Source organism: Pistacia vera, unplaced genomic scaffold (genome assembly GCF_008641045.1).
Source record: "Pistacia vera cultivar Batoury unplaced genomic scaffold, PisVer_v2 Contig17, whole genome shotgun sequence".
In the NCBI taxonomy this organism is placed as follows: Eukaryota; Viridiplantae; Streptophyta; class Magnoliopsida; order Sapindales; family Anacardiaceae; genus Pistacia; species Pistacia vera.
Genome location: NW_022195789.1, coordinates 127,967 through 149,282, shown reverse-complemented (window position 1 = coordinate 149,282; position 21,316 = coordinate 127,967). Strand labels below are relative to the sequence as shown.

The 21,316-nt window shown below is 37.3% G+C and overlaps 1 protein-coding gene and 1 non-coding gene across 3 annotated transcripts; both read right to left on the bottom strand.

Moving 5' to 3' along the window:
• Positions 1-1,581: 1,581 nt before the first annotated feature.
• LOC116125726 lies at positions 1,582-1,688 on the bottom strand. The gene has a single exon (XR_004127377.1). It is a non-coding gene; the product is annotated as a small nucleolar RNA R71 (small nucleolar RNA).
• Positions 1,689-16,643: 14,955 nt separating this feature from the next.
• LOC116125725 (protein DEFECTIVE IN MERISTEM SILENCING 3-like) lies at positions 16,644-20,732 on the bottom strand. Of its 2 annotated transcripts, XM_031411442.1 has the most exons (6): positions 20,603-20,732; positions 18,565-18,782; positions 17,941-18,042; positions 17,802-17,830; positions 17,319-17,640; positions 16,644-17,164 (listed from the first exon to the last, which is right to left on the bottom strand). In XM_031411442.1, the coding sequence occupies exons 3-6, from the start codon at positions 17,941-17,943 to the stop codon at positions 17,081-17,083; spliced, it is 438 nt and encodes a 145-aa protein (XP_031267302.1). In that variant the 5' UTR covers positions 17,944-18,042; positions 18,565-18,782; positions 20,603-20,732; the 3' UTR covers positions 16,644-17,080. The 2 variants fall into 2 exon arrangements, 1 of the variants encoding a protein (XP_031267302.1); XR_004127376.1 differs by lacking the exon at positions 17,802-17,830.
• Positions 20,733-21,316: the final 584 nt, after the last annotated feature.

The window sequence follows — 21,316 nt, the reverse complement described above, 5'->3', positions numbered from 1 at the left end:
GTATAAAAGAAATACTTAGTCTTTTTGTTTAGGGCGTTCATGGAGAGATAGACAACAGTTTTTACATTTTCTTAGATTTATTTCGAGTGATTTTGGATTAACAAAGTATGAAGATTCGAGGTGAAACCAGTGGATTTGTCAATTGGTGAGATTCTTTTCCTTTTCTCTTGTTTCCATGATGCTGAACTTGGAATTTTTTGTTTCTTTTAATTGTTTTATTGATTTAGCCATGAACTAACCTATTTTGGGTTAGGGTTTTGATGTAGTTCGGATTCTAATGGATTAGAGAGTTGATGATTATTAATTTCATATGAGTTTGCTTTTATTGTGTGATTATTCCATATTTATTGTTTTTATGTGATGAACATGATGAGATTGAGAGATAATTCATGTTAAGCTTCTTGGGTAATCACCATTGTATTATTGGATGCTAGAGATAGATTCAAGAACCAATGAAATCAATCTAGGATTCTTGTGCTTAATGAGCTTAGATTTATTAACTTTCATTTTGTTAGGTGCGGAAGGTTAATAGGGAAGAGTAGAAAAACATAACCTGAAAAGGTATGTTGGACACTTTAGAGAGTTCGGTTTACAATCAATGCATGTGAATATGAATTTAGTTTAATTCTTTAGGTTTAACCCATAGAGTCCGAATGAAGTCAAAACCCTACCCGTTTGTTTTGAATTGATTTTATCCCCTTTTAAATCTTGCTTTCATAGTTTACTTTTATTTTAGTGAAATTTTGTTTTAGTTGTAGTTTAAATTGTTCCCTTAAATCCAAAAGAATTTGATTGCTTCAACTTGAAAACGATAGAAAACTTAGTGCTTAGCAACAATCCTCGTGGGAACGATACTCACTCATCACTCTATTACTTGTGCGATTAGTATACTTGCTACATATGCATGTTGTAGGAAACACGCATCAAGTTTTTGGCGCCGTTGCCAGGGATTGATTTTTAAGTTAACATTGAGTTTTTCTATAGTTAGCTAGATTGAAGTTTTAATTTTTGTTTTCAATTTTCAGTTGGTTTGTGATCTCACTTTCTTTTGTTAATTCTGTGCAGTTTATGCGAAGAGCGAGACGTCAGCCAATGGTTCATGTTGATCTTGAGATTGAGAGAACCGCTAGATGACTTAACAGAGAGAGAAGAGAAAGAGAGGATATAGTGGTTGAAACAGAAGAAATAGCTGTTGAAATGGCAGAACCAGAAAACAGGACACTAAGGGAATTCTCAGTTCCCACAGTTAATGGTAGTGGGTCGAGTATTACTAGGCCTAAGGTGCAAGCCAACAACTTTGAGACTAAGCCGGCAATCATTCAGATGATCCAGCAGTTGATAAGGTTTAATGGTGATTTGAAGGAAGATCCGAATCAGCATATTGCAAACTTCTTGGAAATTTCTGACACCTTCAAGTCAAACAGAGTGTTAGATGAAGCCATTAGGTTGAGGTTATTCCCATTCTCATTAGGGGATAAAGCTAAGGGATGGTTAATGGTACTACCATCGGGAACTATCACAACATGGAATGATCTAGCACAGAAGTTCCTGACTAAGTTCTTTCCTCCAGCAAAATCAGCAAAACTGAGAAATGATATCACATCATTTCTACAAGATGAATCCGAGTCATTGTATGAGGCTTGGGAGAGGTACAAGGAATTGATGAGGAAATGTCCACACCATGGGTTGACAGTTGGACGTCAAGTCCAAACATTCTACAATGGATGATGGGTAACGTGCAAACCATGGTGGATGCAGCATCAGGAGGAGCTTTGCAGAATAAGACACCAGAGGAGGCTTATGAGTTGCTTGAGGTTTTGGCAAGCAACAACTATCAAAGACAAATGAGAGAGCAATAACAAGAAAATCTACGGATCTTCATGAAGTTGATGCCTTCACAGCCATCTCAGCCCAATTCACGGCACTTTAGAAACGGTTGGGAAGTATACAGGTAATTCTATTCAAGCACTCAATCACTTATGATTTTGTGCAGGGAACATGTGAGCAGCTAGTGTCAAGTGGGGAAAACATTTGCTTCATCATCTTCATCATCGGAGCAAGTAACTACTTGGCAAGAAATTAGAGGCAACCAAACAACACGATTCCAACACATACAATCGGGGTGGAGAAATCATCCAAATCGGCGTTAGGGCAATCAGAACAGCAAATAATCAATGGAACCAAAGACATTGCCAAATAACCAACAAGGATGAATAATCAACGGGGAGATCCAAGGTGACAAAGTTGGAGGACATGTTTGGGAAGTTCATGCAAAAGACCACAGGTTTATGAATGAGACGAGGACGAATTTTAGAAATCAAGGGCTTCCAGTCGGAATCTTGAGGTACAGATGGGCCAATTGGTGAGAAGTTAAATGAGAGACCGTAGGGTTCCTTACCAAGCAACACAGGGACTAACCCACGTGAGCAAGCAAATGCCATAATTTGAAGAGTGGACAGTTTGGAAAAAGTTGAACAAGCTAGAAAGGAAGAATCGACGAGGAAGTTGATGAAGAGATTGTAGTTGAAGAGAAACCAAGTGGTTTGGAGGAAGAGAACAAGAAGAAGGAGAAAAGGCAAAGGAAGAAGGAGAAATTGTCATTCCCCGAGATACCACCAGAGTTGGCACATCACATCCACCCGTGCCTTTTCCTTAGGGACTGAAGAAAAAGAATCAGGATAAGCAGTTTTCAAATTTATTTGAAATATTTAAAAAATGCATATTAACATTCCTTTTGCAGATGCATTGTAGCAGATGTCGAGTATGCGAAGTTCCTTAGGAAATCCTATCAAACAAAAGGAAGTTAGAAGATGAGGAAAACGGGTGATGCTTCCGAGGAGTGCAGTGCCATTCTCCAGAAGAAGTTACCCCCGAAGCTCAAAGATCCAGGGAGTTTTACTATTCCTGCATCTAGGAGATATATGTTTAATCGTGTTTATGTGATTTAGGTGCTAGTATTAATTTAATGCCCTTTTCTGTTATCAGGAGATTGGGAATTGGTGAAGTGAAGTCAACGACCATGTCGTTACAACTACGGATAGGTCCATAAAACATCCGAAGGGGATAGTGGAAGAGTGTTGGTAAAGGTGGATAAGATAATTTTTAGCAGACTTGTTGGTTGGATATGGAGAGGATAAGGAATTCTGCTTATTTTGGGCCGACCATTCTTGGTCAGGGGAGAGCACTTATTGATGTGCAAGAAGGAAAGTTACTATTGAGAGGTCAAGATGAAACAGTGACTTTCAATGTCTTTAAGGCGATGAAGTTCCATTCGAATCGGATTCATGCTTTAGTGCTATGTGGTGGATAAATTGGTTGAGAATCTATTGAAGAAAACACACCACAATTACCTCTAGAAGCGTGTATAGCCAAATAAAAAACAGTAGAGTAGATGAGTAGACAAGTGATGAATGTGCTAGGTTGTTAGAAGCACTCAACGCATGATGGGAGTCAAGATTTAGAATTTGAGGAGTTTGATTTTGAAAAGAGAGGAAAAGGAAAAAAATGAAGAACCTCCAAAGCTTGAGTTGAAACCTTTACCTTCCCACCTCAAATATGTATATCTTGGAGACTCAGAAACCTTCAGTGATCATTAGTTCAGGTTTGAGTAAATTGGAGGAGAGCGGTGATTAGGGTGTTGAGGGAATATAGACTAGCAATTGGATGGACTATTCAGACAAAAAAGGCATCTCGCCATCATTTTGCATGCATAAGATACTCATGGAGGATGATATTAAGCCTAGGGTGCAACCACAACGAAGATTGAATCCTTCTATTAAGGAAGTAGTGAGAAAGGAGGTGGTGAAACTTTAGATGCAGGGATTATTTATCCTAGTTTTTGACAGTCCGTGGGTGAGCCCGGTACAAGTGGTTCCGAAGAAGGGAGGTATCCGGTAGTAAAGAATGAGAGTATGAATTGATACCAACTAGGACGGTGACGGCTGGAGAGTGTGCATTGATTACCGGAAATTGAAGAGGCAACAAGGAAGGATCATTTTCCACTAGTTTCATTGATCAGATGTTGGAGAGGTTGGCAGGACATGCTTATTACTGTTTCCTAGATAGGTGATTCAGGATACAACCAAATTGTCATCGTCCTAAGGATCAAGAGAAAACGACCTTTACTTGCCCCTATGGCACCTTTGCTTACCGAAGGATGCCTTTTGGGTTATGCAATGCACCAGCAACCTTTCAGATATGCATGATGTCGATCTCTTGGGACATGGTGGAACGTTTTATAGAAGCTTCATGGATGACTTCTTAGTTTTTGGTTCATCTTTTAATGTTGTCTAAATAACTTTTCTCTTGTTTTGCAGCGATGTAAGGAGACGAACTTGGTGCTCAATTGGGAGAAGTGTCATTTCATGGTCTAGGAAGGAATAGTGCTCAGTCATATGATTTCAAAGAACGGAATAGAAGTTGATCAAACAAGACGAAGTGATAGAGAAGCTGCCACCACCATCAAATGTCAAAGCGGTCGAGTTTCTTGGGGCATGCAAGGTTTTACAAACGATTCATCAAGGATTTTTCTAAGATTTCTAAACCCCTTTGCAATTTGTTGAATAAAGATGTGTTTGTTTGATTTTAATGATGAATGCATGCATGCCTTTCTAACTCTTAAAAAATTATTAGTATCTTCACCTATTATTGCAGTTCCTGATTGGGGACTGCCATTTGAATTAATGTTGATGCTAGTGATTTTTCTCTAGGGGTAGTGTTAGGATAGCAGAAAAAACAAAGTTTTGCATGTGATTCAAATGCTAGCACAAACACTCACTGATGCCACATTGAATTACACCACCACTGAAAAAGAATGTTGGCTGGGTTTTTGCTTTGACAAGTTTTGTTCATATTTATTAGGTGCAAAGGTGATCGTCTACACAACCCTTCAGCACTCAGGCACCTATGGCAAAGCAAGAAGCGAAACCTTGGCTGATAAGATGGATCCTATTGCTCAGGAGTTTGAGTTGGGAATTCGAGTAGAAGGGGTCAGAAAATGTGGTGGCAGATCACTTGTCGAGAAATGAGAGACCAATCAGGAAATGTGGAGGAAATCCCAATTAGAGAAATCGTTCCGTATGAGACATTGATGAGAGTGGATGAAGCACCAGGTATGGTAGATTTGCAAATTATGTCATCAAGGGTGCTCCCAAGTGGTATGACGTTCCAACCAAAGAGAAAATTTTCTCAGATTTGAAGTACTACTTTTGGGAAGAGCGATTTCTATAAAGACACTGTGCTGATCAAATGATACAGAGATGTGTCAGAGGAGGAGTGAAAAGCATTCTACGACATGTCACGAGAGGGAAGTAGGTGGCCATTTTGGAGAAACTAGGATAACAGCCAAGGTTCTCAATCGAGATTTTATTGGCCAACCTTTTTTAAGCATTCCTTCCGGATGATTCCGGAGTACGACCAGTGTCAACGGAGTGGTAATATTCAAAAAGAGATGAGATGCCGTTGAACAACATCCGGTGGTTGAGTTTTTGATGTGTAGGGGATTGATTTCATGGGTCCCTTCCCAAATTTTTGGGAACACATATATCTTGGTAACGGTGGATTACGTGTCGAAGTGGGTAAAAGCGTTGCATTGCCGACTAATGATGCTAGGTAGTGATTAAGTTTGTGAGAAAGCATATTTTCTCAAGGTTTGGGGTACCATGGGCAATTATTAGTGATGGAGGCTCCCACTTTACAATAGGCAAATGGATGTACTGTTGGGTAAGTATGGAGTGAAACATAGAGTTGCAAAGCCTACCATCCACAAACGAGCGGGCAAGTGGAATTGTCTAATAGAGAGCTTAAAGGCATTTTAGAAAAGACAGTTAATGCATCTAGGAAGGATTGGTCATGGAAATTGGATGATGCATTATAGGTCTACCGAACTACATTTAAGAATCCAATTGGTTGTCCCCATTAGGATGGTTTATAGGAAAGCATGTCACTTACCGGTGGAACTCGAGCATAAAGCATACTGGGCAGTCAAGCAGCTAAATATGGATTAAGAGCTGGGGGGAGAAAGGATGCTGACTTTGAACGAACTCGATGAGTTCCGTCTGAAGCATATGAAAATGCTCGAATTTACAAGGAGAAGACAAAAAGGTGGCATGACAAGCATAGACAGAAGGAATTTTGAAGTAGGGCAAAGAGGTTGTTGTTCAATTCTAGAATTAGGTATTCCCAGAAAACTTAAGTCTAGATGTCCGGACCATTCATGATTACAGAATTCGCTAATCCGGAGCAGTGGAAGTTACACATGAAGAAAAGGGCACTTTTACAGTCAGTGGACAAAGATTGAAGCCATACATTGATGGGGTGATGAGTTGCAAATCCATCCCAATACGGCTTGACATTCCGACTTGAAAAATTGAGAGAGTCGAGCTTACCGACTATAAACAAGCGCTTCTTGGGAGGCAACCCAAGTGTTTTAATTTTTTTGTCTATTTGTCATTTCATTGTGTTTGAATGTGTTTGATTTTCTTATGAGTTTGAATGATTTTTAATTTGTGTGTTTTTGGGTGTTTCAGGTGAAGTTTTCAGCTAATGCAAGGAAAGAAAATGCTCTAGACTTCGCCGCGGCGAAGAAGTCTTCTTCGCCGCGGTGAAGCACATTGTGTAAAAATAAGTTTTTAAAAGTCCCAAACTTCGCCGCGGCGAAGATTGTTCTTCGCCAGGGCAAAGCAACTTGAAAATATGTTGCAGCTACTGTAAGTTTTCGCCCCGGCGAAGATTTTACTTCACCGGGTTGATTAGCCACGATAATGTTTTGCCCCGACGAAGTATTTTTCTTCGCCGCGGTGAAACCTGGGTTTCAAATTAGGGTTCTATAAACGAAGAACTTCGCCGCGGTGAAGACGGTTTTCTATAAATACTCACTTTCATTTTTCATTATTCACGCAACTTTTCATATCCTTTTGAGAGAAAAATTTTCCAATTTCAATCCTTTGCCTTCCAAGTGTTTTCCCAACCAAAGTTCTCACTCTTTAACCCTCCTAAACACCAAAACAACTCATTTCAACAACAATTTTTGCGAAAATTTCACGAAAATTTTAGGTTCAAGAAATTTGGGGCTTTCCAATATGGGCTGATTCTGGGTAAATTGGTGGCGAATAATCCTTCGTATTGGTAAGATCTCAAGTTCCCTAAACTTATTTTTGCACAATTTCAAGTTTTGATTTGTAGATCTGAAAAAGTTGATTGTTGGTTGAGTTGCGAATTTTTGGGTGATTGTGAGTTCTATTTTGTTGAGGAAAGGTTGATTGTGCATGTTGTGATATTGAGGAGTGTGGGTTTTGAGTTTTGGAGTGTTTTATTGAATTTGGAGAAATCGTGTTTGGGGGTCTAAGTGCGAATTTTTGGAAGTGTTCTCAATTTTCTTTTTCAGGTTTGAATTGATTGTTGTGGGGAACCTAGGCTTGCATTTTTGGGTTGCGCTATGAGTTGAATTATAGAAAATGGCAGCCAAAGTAAAGGTTTCATACAAGGGAAAAGGAAAGAAAGCAGACAACCGCTTCGTGAGTGAGGAGGCCCGGAAACGATATCAAGGGGCTATCCAAAGAAGAGATAAGGGTTTTATTCCTGAACACGGATTGACCGCGAGTCAGGCTTTTGACTGGAGTTGAGGGAGACAGTGGGAATTGTTTATGAGTGCTCTTGCACAACCGGCTATAGAGTCGCTAGTAAGGGAGTTTTATGCCAACCTCCCGGATTGTGAGGAGAGTACTGCATTTGTGAGAGGGGTTGATGTGTCGTTTACGGAAGATGTGATCAATGAGTTTTATACCATGCCTAGGCTTTATCAGAATGAGTACGCAAGGTTTAGGGCGTCACAGTTTCAGGATAGTATCATTCTTCCGGTCATTGCAAAACCGGATGCAACTTGGGCAGTGTCGAAGAAATAAAAGAAGACCATTAAGGGAACTTATTTGACACCGATGGCTCGACTGTGGTAGTATTTTGTTAGTGCGAGGTTGATGCCGAAAATGCACTATAGCACGGTAACTTACAAGAAGGCATTATTGCTTTAAGCTATTGCCACAGGAAAGAGTATAGATGTGGGACAAATTATCTTTAACAACATTCATCATGCCGCAAAACCAGGGCGATCAAGTTACTCTTTCCCACATCTCATTACAGCCTTGTGCATTAGAGTTGGAGCCAAGGTGGATGATGATGAGCAACGTATTCATGCTGCCCTCATCCTCGATTCAGATTATTTTCAGAAGTGTCTTGAATGTCCAAAAGCTGAGCAACCAAGAGCAGGAACAAAACGGCAGAGAATTGCACAAGGCCCAGTCACATCCTCCAGCTCCACAGCTACATAGAAGGAGATGATATAGCAGATGATGGGTATGATGAAACCTATGGCAAAACGTCAAGATTGGTTAGCTGATCAAACCCAGATGATGTATGATATGTAGAAGAGTAGCTTCAACAAGCTCAATGTTGACATTACAGAATTCCAATGGGCTGACTGGGATTCAGATGAGTGGATGGGCTCCGAGTCAGAAGAGGAAGAAGAGGAAGACGAGGGAGATTAAGAATGAGCACCGGAACACCTGTTTTGTTTTTCTTTATTTTTATTTGTTTTTAGTTGATTTTGTTTTTCATTTCAAACATTAAACTCGGTTTATATTTTTGTTTTGGGTTGTGGTAGTTGTTTTAGTTATTTCATTTTCTTTTAATTTGTAGTGTGTGCAAGGACGAGATTAGGTTGTAATACTTTCATATTAGTCAGTGGATTTTTCTAACCTAGTGGATACCACAGTTTCAATTGTTTTGACAGATGTTGGGTGATGAAAAGGTCACAGATCGGGTGTGCACTGCGGAGCGAAACTTCACGGATTAATCAGGGAACTATCTCGTACCTTTGTTATTTTTTTTTTTCTATTCCTAATTTATGCGTAATGGGATATCGGGGACAATGTCATCTTTTGTTTGGGGGGTAGGAAGATTAGAAAAAAAATTTATTTTGTTTATTTTACTTTGGTTTGATTGTTTTTGCCGATGATGAATTGTGTAAATCAATGATACGAATTGGATTGTTGCGATTTTATTTTTGAGAAATGTTAAGCATTGCTTCAAATTTAGGTTTATTGACTGAATTTTGATTGAGGTTTGTTAAGTGGTTCAACCACCATTTTCACTTTTTTGGCATGCTTAGATTCATTTTATGTACTTAGATAAAGTTTTGATAATGTTGGTGGACTCTAGAACCTAGTAGAGAAGTGCTTGAGGCGAAATTCTAGGATTAGACATGGTTGAGGAGATGATTTAGGCATTCTTTTCGGAACGTTTGAGCCTTTCTAGCCGACTTAGGAATGAAATTGTCCCTAGTCACCCATTTGAGCCGTATGAATTATTATTGTTTTATTTTTCTTGGCAACCCAAAAATTGTCCGATCCTTTAACCCTAAACACTCCGTCGTACCCTTAGGAGAATTCGATCCTAATGCAAACACAAAGAACAGGAATAGTTGTACGAATAAACTAAAAGAATAGTTTAGGGGTTGTGAGAAGGGCAATAAAAACAAAAGAGGTAGTTCACCTCAATTCAATTGATTTGTAATTAGTTTGCTTAAAAAAAAAAAAAAAAAAAAGGAAAAAACATTTGCCAAGTTTAAGGGTATATCGGCTGGAAACCAGTAACCGCCTTAAAAACTATCTAGCAGTACTTGGCGGCCTCTAGTTTAACAATGCCACGTACACCTTACTTAGACGCACTTCCCCGCCGCATATATGGTATCAGAAATAAGAAAGATACAAGTTTGAGGGTTGTAAATTAGTGGACACGTTAATTTGTGGTTGAGAAGAAGTGAAGTTCGATTTGATTTGAGTGTTTGCATGAGGAAAACCGAATTCTCTTGCTTTGTTATTCCTATCATTTTTCTTGGAACCCACTTCCCGAGCCTAGCGTTACAAGCTTATAAAGACCTTTTGATTCTTTTTTTTGTTTAGTCCTCATTAGTGGAGAGTAGTTCGATATTTAGGCTTATGGAGTCTGCCACCATTTGATAAACTTTGCATTCCTGCATAAAATAATCTGAGAAGTTGGATGGTGGATTAAAGTGGGGATTACCTACTTGAGGGACCAATTGAGAAAGAAAGTCGATACAACTTATAACTTCTTAGAGTGCTAAACATTTTTCTATTAATAATTTTGCAATAACTTTTGAGATTGGTATAAATTTTAGGCAGTTGTTTTGTGAGTCGAGTTTTTTGTTTCTCTTATTTAATTTTTGTCATTTGCTGTTTTGCATTTTTGAATGTTTGTGTTTTTCTTTTATCTTGTTTTGTACCTGATGCTCGGGGATGAGCATGTCCTTAGTTTGGGGGTATTTGATAATCCAAGGATTATACTAGTTTATTTAAGCTTTTAGGCTAGATTTCAGATACTTCTTAGTTATTTTTGCCTGAATTGCTACTTAATTCCTTACATTTCGTGTTTCAGGTTAAAATGGAAATTTTGAGCAAATAAAGACAAATTTGGAGTTTCTGGACTCAAAAGCAAGTGGAGGGTAATTCTGTAATTTCAGAATTCTTCAGGAAGCTTCGCCACGGCGAAGGTTGTTCTTCGCCGCGATGAAATGAGCCAGTCACGCACCAAATTCAACTCCTTTGTCGCCGTGGCAAGATTCCTTCTTCGCCACGGTGAAGTCTGCATTCTCCAGTTTTTGTAAAACGCACAGTTTCGTTTTTAGGCTAAGTTTTAAGATTTTAGGCGAGGTATAAAAGAAATACTTAGTCTTTTTGTTTAGGGCGTTCGTGGAGAGATAGACAACAGTTTTTACATTTTCTTAGATTTATTTTGAGTGATTTTGGATTAACAAAGTGTGAAGATTCGAGGTGAAACCAGTGGATTCGTCAATTGGGGAGATTCTTTTCCTTTTCTCTTGTTTCCATGATGTTGAACTTGGAATTTTTTGTTTCTTTTAATTGTTTTATTGATTTAGCCATGAACTAACCTATTTTGGGTTAGGGTTTTGATATAGTTCGGATTCTAATGGGTTAGAGAGTTGATGATTATTAATTTCATATGAGTTTGCTTTGTTTGTGTGATTATTCTATATTTATTATTTTTATGTGATGAACATGATGAGATTGAGAGATAATTCATGTTAAGCTTCTTGGGTAATCACCATTGTATTATTGGATGCTAGAGATAGATTCAAGAACTAATGAAATCAATCTAGGATTCTTGTGCTTAATGAGCTTAGATTTATTAACTTTCATTTTGTTGGGTGCAGAAGATTAATAGGGAAGAGTAGAAAAACATAGCTTGAGAAAGTATGTTGGACACCTTAGAGAGTTCGATTTATAATCAATGCATGTGAATATGAATTTAGTTTAATTCTTTAGGTTTAACCCATAGAGTCCGAATGAAGTCAAAACCCTACCCGTTTGTTTTGAATTGATTTTATTCCCTTTTAAATCTTGCTTTCATAGTTTACTTTTATTTTAGTGAAATTTTGTTTTAGCTGTAGTTTAAATTGTTCCCTTAAATCCAAAAGAATTCGATTGCTTCAACTTGAAAACGATAGAAAATTTAGTGCTTAGCAACAATCTTCGTGGGAACAATACTCACTCATCACTCTATTACTTGTGCGACTAGTATACTTGCTATATATGCATGTTGTAGGAAACACGCATCAATTATCTCTTTATTCAAACAGATAAAATTAAGATAAATCCTAAGTTTAAAAAACCCTTAATATCCTTATCAAGAACTTCTACACTCGCCCTCAAGCTGGTGAGAAAATATTTAGCATTCCTAACTTCGAAACTTGATTGTCGAAACTCTGTCTAGACAATCCTTTTGTAAGAATGTCTGTAGTCTGTTGGCTAGTAGGTAGATAGATAACACACAACAGCTTGTTGTCAATCTTCTCTTTAATAAAGTGCTTGTCAATCTCCACATCCTTCCTTCCATCATGACGTACTAGATTACGGTGCAATCCCAATCCCAGCCTTGTTATCACAATATAGCTTCATAGGATCTTCATTCTTGATTCCTAGTTCTGCCAAGAGTCTTTTTAACCATATCAGCTCCCAAATACCTTGTGCCATTGCCCGAAATTCAACACTGCTCCTTGCAACCACAGTTTGCTTCTTACTTCTCCAAGTCACCAAATTTCCCTAAACGAAGGTGAAATACCCTGAAGTTGACCTTCTATCACTCACTGAACCTGCCTGGTCTGCATCGATGAATGCCTCCACCTTTCTTTCATTAGTTTTCTCAAAAAACAGTCATTTCCCAGGTGTCATCTTCGGGTACTTTAAGATTCTAATTACAGCTTCAAGATGCTTCTCCTATGGGTTGTGCATGTGTTGGCTTACCACACTTACAGAGAAGGCTATGTCAGGCCTTGTATGAGCCAAGTATATCAGCCTCCCAACCAGTCTTTGATACCTGCCCTTTTCAACTGGTGTATCTCCATTGTCCTGGTCAAACTTCACATTTGGCTCAATAGGAGTCTTAGCAGGTCTACACGCTAACATTCCAGTATCATTTAACAGATCCAAAACATATTTTCTTTGAGAAACAAAGATTCCATTCTTACTGTTGGCAACCTCCATCCCTAAAAAATATCTCAACTGTCCTAGATCCTTTATCTCAAACTCCTTCACAAGAACCTTTTTTACCATCTCCATTTCTTCTAAATTGTTTCCTGTAAGAATAATATCATCTACATATACTATTAAGACAGTAATCTTACCCCCATTATTCTTGAAAAACAAAGTGTGATCAGTCCGACCTTGTGTGAACCCATAACTTCTAATAGCCTTGGTAAATTTTTCAAATCCGGCCTTAGGAGACTGTTTTAAGCCATACAAGGATTTCTTTAGCTTACAAACCTTCCTCCTTATCTAATTACCTTCAAAACCTGATGGCAACTCCATATAGACCTCTTCTGCTAGGTCACATTCAAGAAAGCATTCTTTACATCCAACTGTTGCAAGGGCCAGTCTAAGTTTGCAGCCAGGGAAAGGAGAACTCGAATAGTATTCAGCATGGCTATAAGGGCAAAGGTTTCCTGGCAATCTACTCCATGGGTCTGTGTGAATCCCTTAGCTACCAACCTTCCCTTGTATCTCTCAATTGAACCATCTGCCTTACATTTTACTGTAAACACCCATTTACAGCCCATAATAGTCTTCCTCTCAAGTAAGCTCTCCAATTCCCATGTTCCATTTTTTTCAAGGACCTTCATCTCTTCCATTACAACTTCTCTCCATTTAGGATCATCCAATGCTTCTTGTATTGACTTAGGAACCTCTATGGTTGAGATATTAGTAGCAAACACTCAAAAATCAGTAGATAGATTTTCATAGGACACAAAATGAGAAATAGGATGTAGAGTACAAGACCTAACCCCTTTCCTAAGAGCTATAGGAAGATCGACATTCGACTCAGACTCACTAAGAGGCAAAATTTTCTTACATGAAGGCTATGATTCATTGACTTTTATCGGTTGGGATGATTAGCCATGCAGATCATCAAAAGGATTCTCACTGTCTTGATAACCAAGTTTCTGAGAACAAACTTTGAGGTTTGGTTGATTTAGCCTAGTCAAACCTCCCCCTGTCTTCATATGTTCCTGAGTCAAAGTGTCAAAATTCTCTTCTACTATAGAGTTTTCAAGATTTTCTGTTCTGATGGAATTAGGGTTGGTATTTTCTATTCTGGTGGAATTAGGATTGGTAAGAGACTGGATTTGAGTTAAAGGTGAGTTATGATTCAAAGGTCTCGGAGTGGATGTAGGATTTTGAGTAGATGTAGGAGTCTGACTTATGGAATGTTATTTCCCAAACACTATCTTCATTATCAATCTGTGAGTTCTCCCTCTAAAGAGAGGGTTTGGGAAAATAAGGATTTGACTAAAAAATGGTCACATCTTTAGAGACAAAAAATTTCTTCCTTATAGGGCAGAAACACTTATATCCTTTTTTAGTGGGAGAGTACCCTACAAACACACACTTAATGGCCCTAGGATCTAACTTGCCTCTGTTATGAGAGTGCACATGAACAAAGGTAGTACACCCAAAGACTTTCAAAGGGAGAGAGTTTAAGGCTCTATAATCAGGAAATGTTTGAAGAAATGTGGAAAGAGGAGTACGAAACTCTAAAATCTTAGTTAGCAATCGATTTATCAAATAAGTCACTTTTAGGAAGCCTCCCCCCACAAATAATTAGGCACGTTCATGATGAACATAAGTGCTCGAGCAACCTCTAAAAGGTGCCTATTTTTCTTTTCTGCAATACCAGTCTGTTGTGGGGTATCTACATAAGAACTTTTGTGTATTATTCCATGACTGAGTAGATAGTTTCCTAGGCTAGAATGGAAGTACTCCCTATCATTATCTGTTCTTAGGACTTGAATATGTGTGTGAAAATAATTCTTAACCATGGAATGGAAATTCTTAAAGACTCTACTTGTTTTAGATTTTTCTTTCATTAGATAAACCCAACATAATCTAGTGTGATCATCAATGAAAGTAACAAACCATTTTGATCCAACAATATTTTTAACTCTAGATGGTCCCCAAATATCACTATGAATGATAGAGAATGGCCTAGAACTCTTGTATTGTTTAACAGGAAACACTAATCTGGTATGTTTTGCAATTTGGCAGATTTCACACTCAAATAATATTGGATTTTTATTTCTGAATAACACAGGAAACAATCTTTGTAAATAAGGGAAACTGGGGTGACCTAATCGGTGATGCCACAACATTATTTTTGAGTTACCAAACATAGAGACAGAATTACACCTAGATTTTATAGCTTGATTATTCTCAAAATCCTTGGCATCAAAATAGTAGAGTCCTCCTTCTCTAGCATTGCCAATCATCTTGCCTGAGAGAGGGTCTTGAAATTCACAATGAGAAGAAGAAAAATTAACCACACAGTTTAAGTCCTTAGTCAATTTGTTAATAGAGAGGAGTTTACAAGCCAGATTAGGCACATGAAGGACAAATTGTAGACAAAGATTTTCAAACAGTTTGACAGTCCCTTTACTAGCTCCTTTTGTTAAAGAACCATTAGCTGTTCTAACCCTTAGATTACCATAACATGGGCTGTAGGTTATGAACACACTTAAGTTACCTGACATATGATCCGAGGCCCCTGAATCTATAACCCAAGAATTGGTTGTTCCTACACTGGTATGCAAAGCTGTGAGGGAATTACTAGTCTTAGCAAATGAACATAAGCGATCAGATGAACCAGAATTGGACTAATTGAATAATTCTTGTAAGTGTTCCAACTATTCTTTGCTGAATGGTACAGACCTTGGATGATCTTCAGATTCTTCTATCCCAACATGAAACCCCTTGCCTCCAGCCTTATTAATCTTCCAATTGGTTGGCCTGCCATGTAGTTTCCAGCAAGTAGCCTTGGTATGCTTTGGCCGATGACAATACTCATACCAAAATTTCTCTTTTTCTCCTCTTTTTTGCATCCTTTGCTCTCCATTAGACTTGGTATGATTGTCCCAGCCCTTTGAAACCAAAGCTGAAGACTCAGATGGTATGCTTAAACTGCTGGATCCTACTGATTCACCCATCATCACTTTCCTCCTACTTTCTTCTCTTCTAACCTCAGCAAATACTTCCCTTATAGAAGGTAAAGATTCTTTTCCCAAGACCATACCCCTTACTTCATCTAGTTCCTTATTCAAACCTACAAGGAACTCAAACACCCTTTCTTTTTCTAACATTTTTGTGTATTTGGCAATATCCTAAGAGCAACTCCAGTCTGCTTCAAAGAACAAGTCCAGCTCCTGCCACAATTTAGCCAAAACGCTATAGTATTGAGTTACACTCATGTTCCTTTGTTTGGTCTCTCTCAATCGAGACTTCAACTCAAATATCTGTGCTGAGTTGCCCGCATCCGAGTATGTTTCCTTTGCAACTTCCCAAATATCCTTTGTAGTGGGAAGAAGTAGGCACAGTTGACCAATCTCCTCTTCCATGGAATTGATTAACCATCCCATCACTGTAATATTCTCAGCATCCCATTTTTGGTATGTTGGATCATCCTCTTATGGGGCTTTAATCGTACCAGTCAAGTAGCCCAGTTTACCTCTTCCTCAAACCATCAACTTCACCGCTTGAGACCATGAGACATAATTCTTTCCATTCAGTTTGTGAACACTAATCTGGATTGAATTATTATTATTATTACCTGAAGAAAACAGGATTTCTGGTTGTCCAGATCTCATATTTTAGGAGGATGGAATTTGATGGGACGAAGGACTGGAGGATGAATCTCGAATAGGTGGAGGACTTTGGCTTCTGCCTTTTCTCTCACCAGTCATGGTAGTTTTCACCATTAGTATTTACAGCCAGAGGAACCTGGCTCTGATACCATGAAATCAGGAAGAAAACACCTAATAATTTTTTATTATTGTATTCTATATCATAGGTTACAACAGTCTACTTATATAGACTTTATTAGGATATCCCGATAACTCTTAGGTCCAAGATTATCTCTTTATTCAAACAGATAAAATTAAGATAAATCCTAAAGTTTAAAAAACTCTTACTATCCTTATCAAGAACTTCTACAAGAAGAAAGAGATAATTAAGGTTAAATACAAAAGAAAAAGATGTATTGACTGGCAAACTGCCTACGACTTTCCCAAGTGATTCACTTTGCTGTAATCTATAATCTGTAATTTCTATGGCATAAACTCTTAAGAGGGATTGGAGTTGATCTATGATTTCTATAGCATAAACTCTTAAATTCCACTGAGTTAATCTGTCAGTTACATGGCATTTACAATTGTAAATTTTCCCTCCTATGCTATGGTACTATGGATATCAACAAATGTATATACATTTTCTGACTATACAGCGGTAAAACGGATGAACTAATCATCTAGGAGAGATTTCTCAAATATTCTTCCTTTGGATTTCCATATACCAAGTAATAGTCTCTCAATTTTGGACTGATTTCAAACATATGTTCCTTATACTTTTCTTTTTTCTTATTAAACTTCTTCAAAGCTTTCTCAAGAGCTGTAGTATGTTTCTCTTTTAAGCACACGAGCTTACCTAACTTCGATTTCTTTTCTTCAATTTGGTTCAATTTTTCTGTACTTTCTGAAAATGGAAGCATATCTACCTGCCCAACAACTGGAAAACATATTGTCGGATTCCTGAAAAGAATGATCAAACAAGATAATGTTTAGTGGTTGTGCCTGTTAGCTTAAAGTAGCAATTGTAACTAGGCATCGACTCTTGCTAATGGGGGAAAAAATTCTACAAAAATTTTAATGAAAGTTTTGAGAGGAAAAAAGAAACAATACATACCAGTGCCCAAGACAAATAAGTCCATTCTCTTTCAAAATCTCGCCATCTAGAGATATAGAACAATGCTTTGTACAACCATGAGCCTCTTATCACGTCTTGACGGATTCTGTAAACTTGAAGCTTACCAAAGAGTCGGTAGAACAAAGTCTCCCTAAGACCATCACTTGCACTTGTCCTCGTGTAAACATGATGCTCATCTAGGTCAACCATATTAACTGCATACCCCATAAAACCTGGTGGGGTGTCCCCACATGGTAAAATAGGCTCTAGCAAGGCTAGCCTCCTCTGAGGATCACTGCCATCCAACTCCCCTGTGGAGGGCCTACAATACAAATAATCATGCTTGAAAATTGAGTCATAATATAAAGAAGTTCCAAGGCATACAACATTTTTTTTTCCACAAATATTTATAATAGCTTTAGAAGGAAATTCATAATAATAGTCACTATAGAAGTTTTTAAGGGAGAATGACAATTTCCCAACCCAGGTTTGGCATAAGCAAGTTTTCCCACCTGAAAGGTTTGAAAAAAAAAAAAAAAAAAACAATTTCCCACTCACTATTAAGATCCGTTAGCAAAATCCGTTAATTGACAAGGTACAGTCACTGTAAAGATGGAAATACCATTTAATTCCTTAAATACACTCTCTCCTCTCTAAACCCCTTTTCTTCTCCGAGCCCGGCTCTAGTCACCGCTCCAACTCCGGTGAGATTTGCTAACTACCACTGCCATTGACATCAACATATAAAAAAATCAACCAGCAAGAATAAATCTCAATCTAAATCAACAACACCTCAAAATCAACCAATATTAACTCAAATCAACAATCAAAAAATATACCATAAAATCCAAAAACCCAAATTAACTACAAATGATAACGAAGAAATGAGGAGGTAAAAAGAAATTGCAATCAGGACACTGTATATAGCACCTCATATCCTCAAGGCATATAACAAGAAATTGGCCAACTATTTACTTTCCACGTTCAGTTGCTTTTCCATGTAGTCCAAGTGTACAATTAACTTAAAAAAAAAAAAGTTTACAATTAACTTCTCCATTTTTTTTGTACTCCTGAAGAGCACAAGCTGCTCTAAAGGATCCATAGACCAAAGCAAGCATTTGATCTTCACCCAAGTACTCCGCTAACATCCTAAAGATTGATAAACCAGAGATCATAAACCACAAAAAACTAATGGACATGTAATCATTTCAGTTAAGAAATTTGAAGAAAATAACAGAATGGTGACCTGCTTGCTAAGCTTGCTGGTCCAAGCATTTCCAGTAAGTGCGACAAGGCCGACAATATCTTCAATGAAATCAGTCCTTGATTCGTGGAGTGGAAACTCCTTACCAACACAACAGAGAACAGCGGCGACAGATTGACCCCCGCTTTCAATCTGTCTTGTTATTTCCTCTTTTGTAAGCAAGGAGTATGGATCAGTCAACATTTGAGGTTCAGTTGAAGCTGGTAAACAAATCAACAACATATCCATTTTTCAGTTTTCCACCGCATATGTTGTTGGAGCCACATTTATAAATACATTGGAGGCAGTGCTTTAATTTAAGTAGCAAGTAGAAAATAAAACCAAATTTCTAACTATTTGATTTTACATGAACATGAACATTAAAATTAACCATTATTCTTTTCTCTTCCATTGAAGTTTATATCATGTGGAACAAAGTTAAATAATTTCAACATAGAACTCCAAATAGCTTAGTATCATGCCAACAACTTTTTGCAGTACCACAAGTATTATGCAAATTGCAAGTCATAGAGAGTTTAATTGCCACATAATTCATATCAAAATGTTTTTGCATCCTCATCACAAATAAGTCATGACATAGACAGGTACCATTATTAAAAGTATTACTGGAGAACTTAACTTTTCTCAAACAAATATTATTATTTCATTAATGTTGTAATGACCAACTGCTATTGTGGCATGGCAGAGAATGACAAAACGTGCCTTCAGGTCCTCAAAATAATAAAGAAACTTGAGATCCTCAATTGTGGTGTCTACATATGTCCTAAACGTTTAACTCTTATGACAGGACCCAAAATACACAATGTCCCATACTCAAGCAGATTGAACACATTAAGATGTGAACAAGGTAAATATGTACCTATTAATCATGACAAACAAATATTTTAACAACTACAAATAAATAGAATAGACAAAAAAATGTTGAAAATCTGAAAACAATACGATTCACATGATTCCAAAAGATTTATATGACAAATAAACCAAATTAGTAGTGACATCTTTAAATGATCACTGCCTAAAATTGTGTAATCTTATCACCAAATTGAGCAAATTACCATTTTGGATCTTGATCTTAATAAAGATACACAATAATAGCTAGTATGTGTTACATTAAAGTTCTTGGGTCATAAAAGTTTCTTAAAACGGACAAGTATTTTGTGAAATTTATCATTCTACACCAAATCTTGTACTTCAATCATGCATACTGAGTAGGATTCATTTTCTTAATATTTTTAAGGAATAAGAAAGAAAATTATGTCAGTCAAAACCTTGCAATTTAGACAAGACTTGCTCGACTTCTGCCGTTTGATCATTAACAATTTTCAATGCCATTTCATGATTCTTGATACGCGAACCATATTTGCAAATTTCATTCTCAAGTTCCTGCAACCAAAGCAGTCCAAACAACAAAACAACATTTGGCACTTGACAACAACTTAGCTAAGTAGTAATGTTGAACACTAATGGGGACAATGAGACACAAAAACAGTAGGAAAAGTTCTTTTACATGAACGAAATATGGAAAAATTCAAGTCTTCTTTGACCAAGGCATTAAAAACAAGTGAAAAGAATCTCTAGGCAAAACAACTAAATCAAAGGCAATGGAGCACCTATTCCAGCATAAAAAATGTATTTACCTAATAGAAACATGTACTGTAGAAATATTTCATCATAAAAAAGAATTTACAAATTAGAACCATATTTGTAATTACATGCTGAAGTTCCTGCAACAAAAGCAGTTCAAACAACAAAGCTCAGACTAAAACCAACTATCAATTAGTAAGCATTATCACCACATTTGGTACATGACAACAACTCAGCTAGGGACACTGTAACTCAAAACAGTAGGAAAAGTTCTTTTTGAAATTTGGAAAATTCAACTCTTCTTTGACCGAGGCATTGAGAACAAGTGAAAATCTCTACCTGGAACATATAAATCAAAGACAATGAAGCATCTAGTCTAGCATCAAAGTGCATTTACATCTTAGAAATAATGTAGAGATGGAATCTGACACAATACCTTCTTAGTTTTTACGATGGATACCGCAAGGTTTCCTACATGTTTGAGGGGAGTTGAGCCCTCAAGAAGTTGTAACTTTCTATCAGAATATGAGGGTATCTCACTGGACTCCGTTTTTGGACTTTGCAAAAGAGGAACCTGAACATGCAAACCAATTGTTAACAATGTAGTATTCGGGACTGAAAAATGACCATCATAAAGTGTTAATACTAAAGCTAAGCTCTTAAGATATAGACACCCAACAGTGGACACAACAATCATTGGATTAAAGAAGTTTGCCAACTATTTTTGGTGGATTTCAGGCTCTTACTATGTCCCAATTTCTTTAGTTTTTTATTTTCTAACCCATTCATAAATAGATAAAACTATACAGTATTTAATCACTGACATAAAATTTGTTGCAACCTTGATGCTTAGATGTAGCTCTGTGTAACATTTAACTTTTCATGGTCAATCAAATTATCCATAAGAAGCAAAATCTAAAGACTGTTCCTAGAGATGGTTAAATTAAAAAGTCAAATGTTTTTCCTTTTTAGCTAGGCAAACAAAACCAAAAGCTACAAAGTAATAAGTGACTAAGAATTTTCCATCAACCAATGTTTGCATCCTTGAAATTATAGTATACAACTAAAATATGAGATAACCAGTACTAGATAGCACTAAGCTTTTAATATGTCACTGTTTCATTGGACTAATATTAGGCTTTAGTAATAA

Excerpts from the sequence above, each read along its gene's own strand:
- LOC116125725 (XM_031411442.1), bottom strand. Across the intron at positions 17,641-17,801 it reads CTTGCTTATGCCAAACCTGG|GCCCTCCACAGGGGAGTTGG; the intron begins GTTGGGAAATTG and ends TTTGTATTGTAG. Across the intron at positions 17,165-17,318 it reads CTTATTTGTCTTGGGCACTG|GAATCCGACAATATGTTTTC; the intron begins GTATGTATTGTT and ends CATTCTTTTCAG.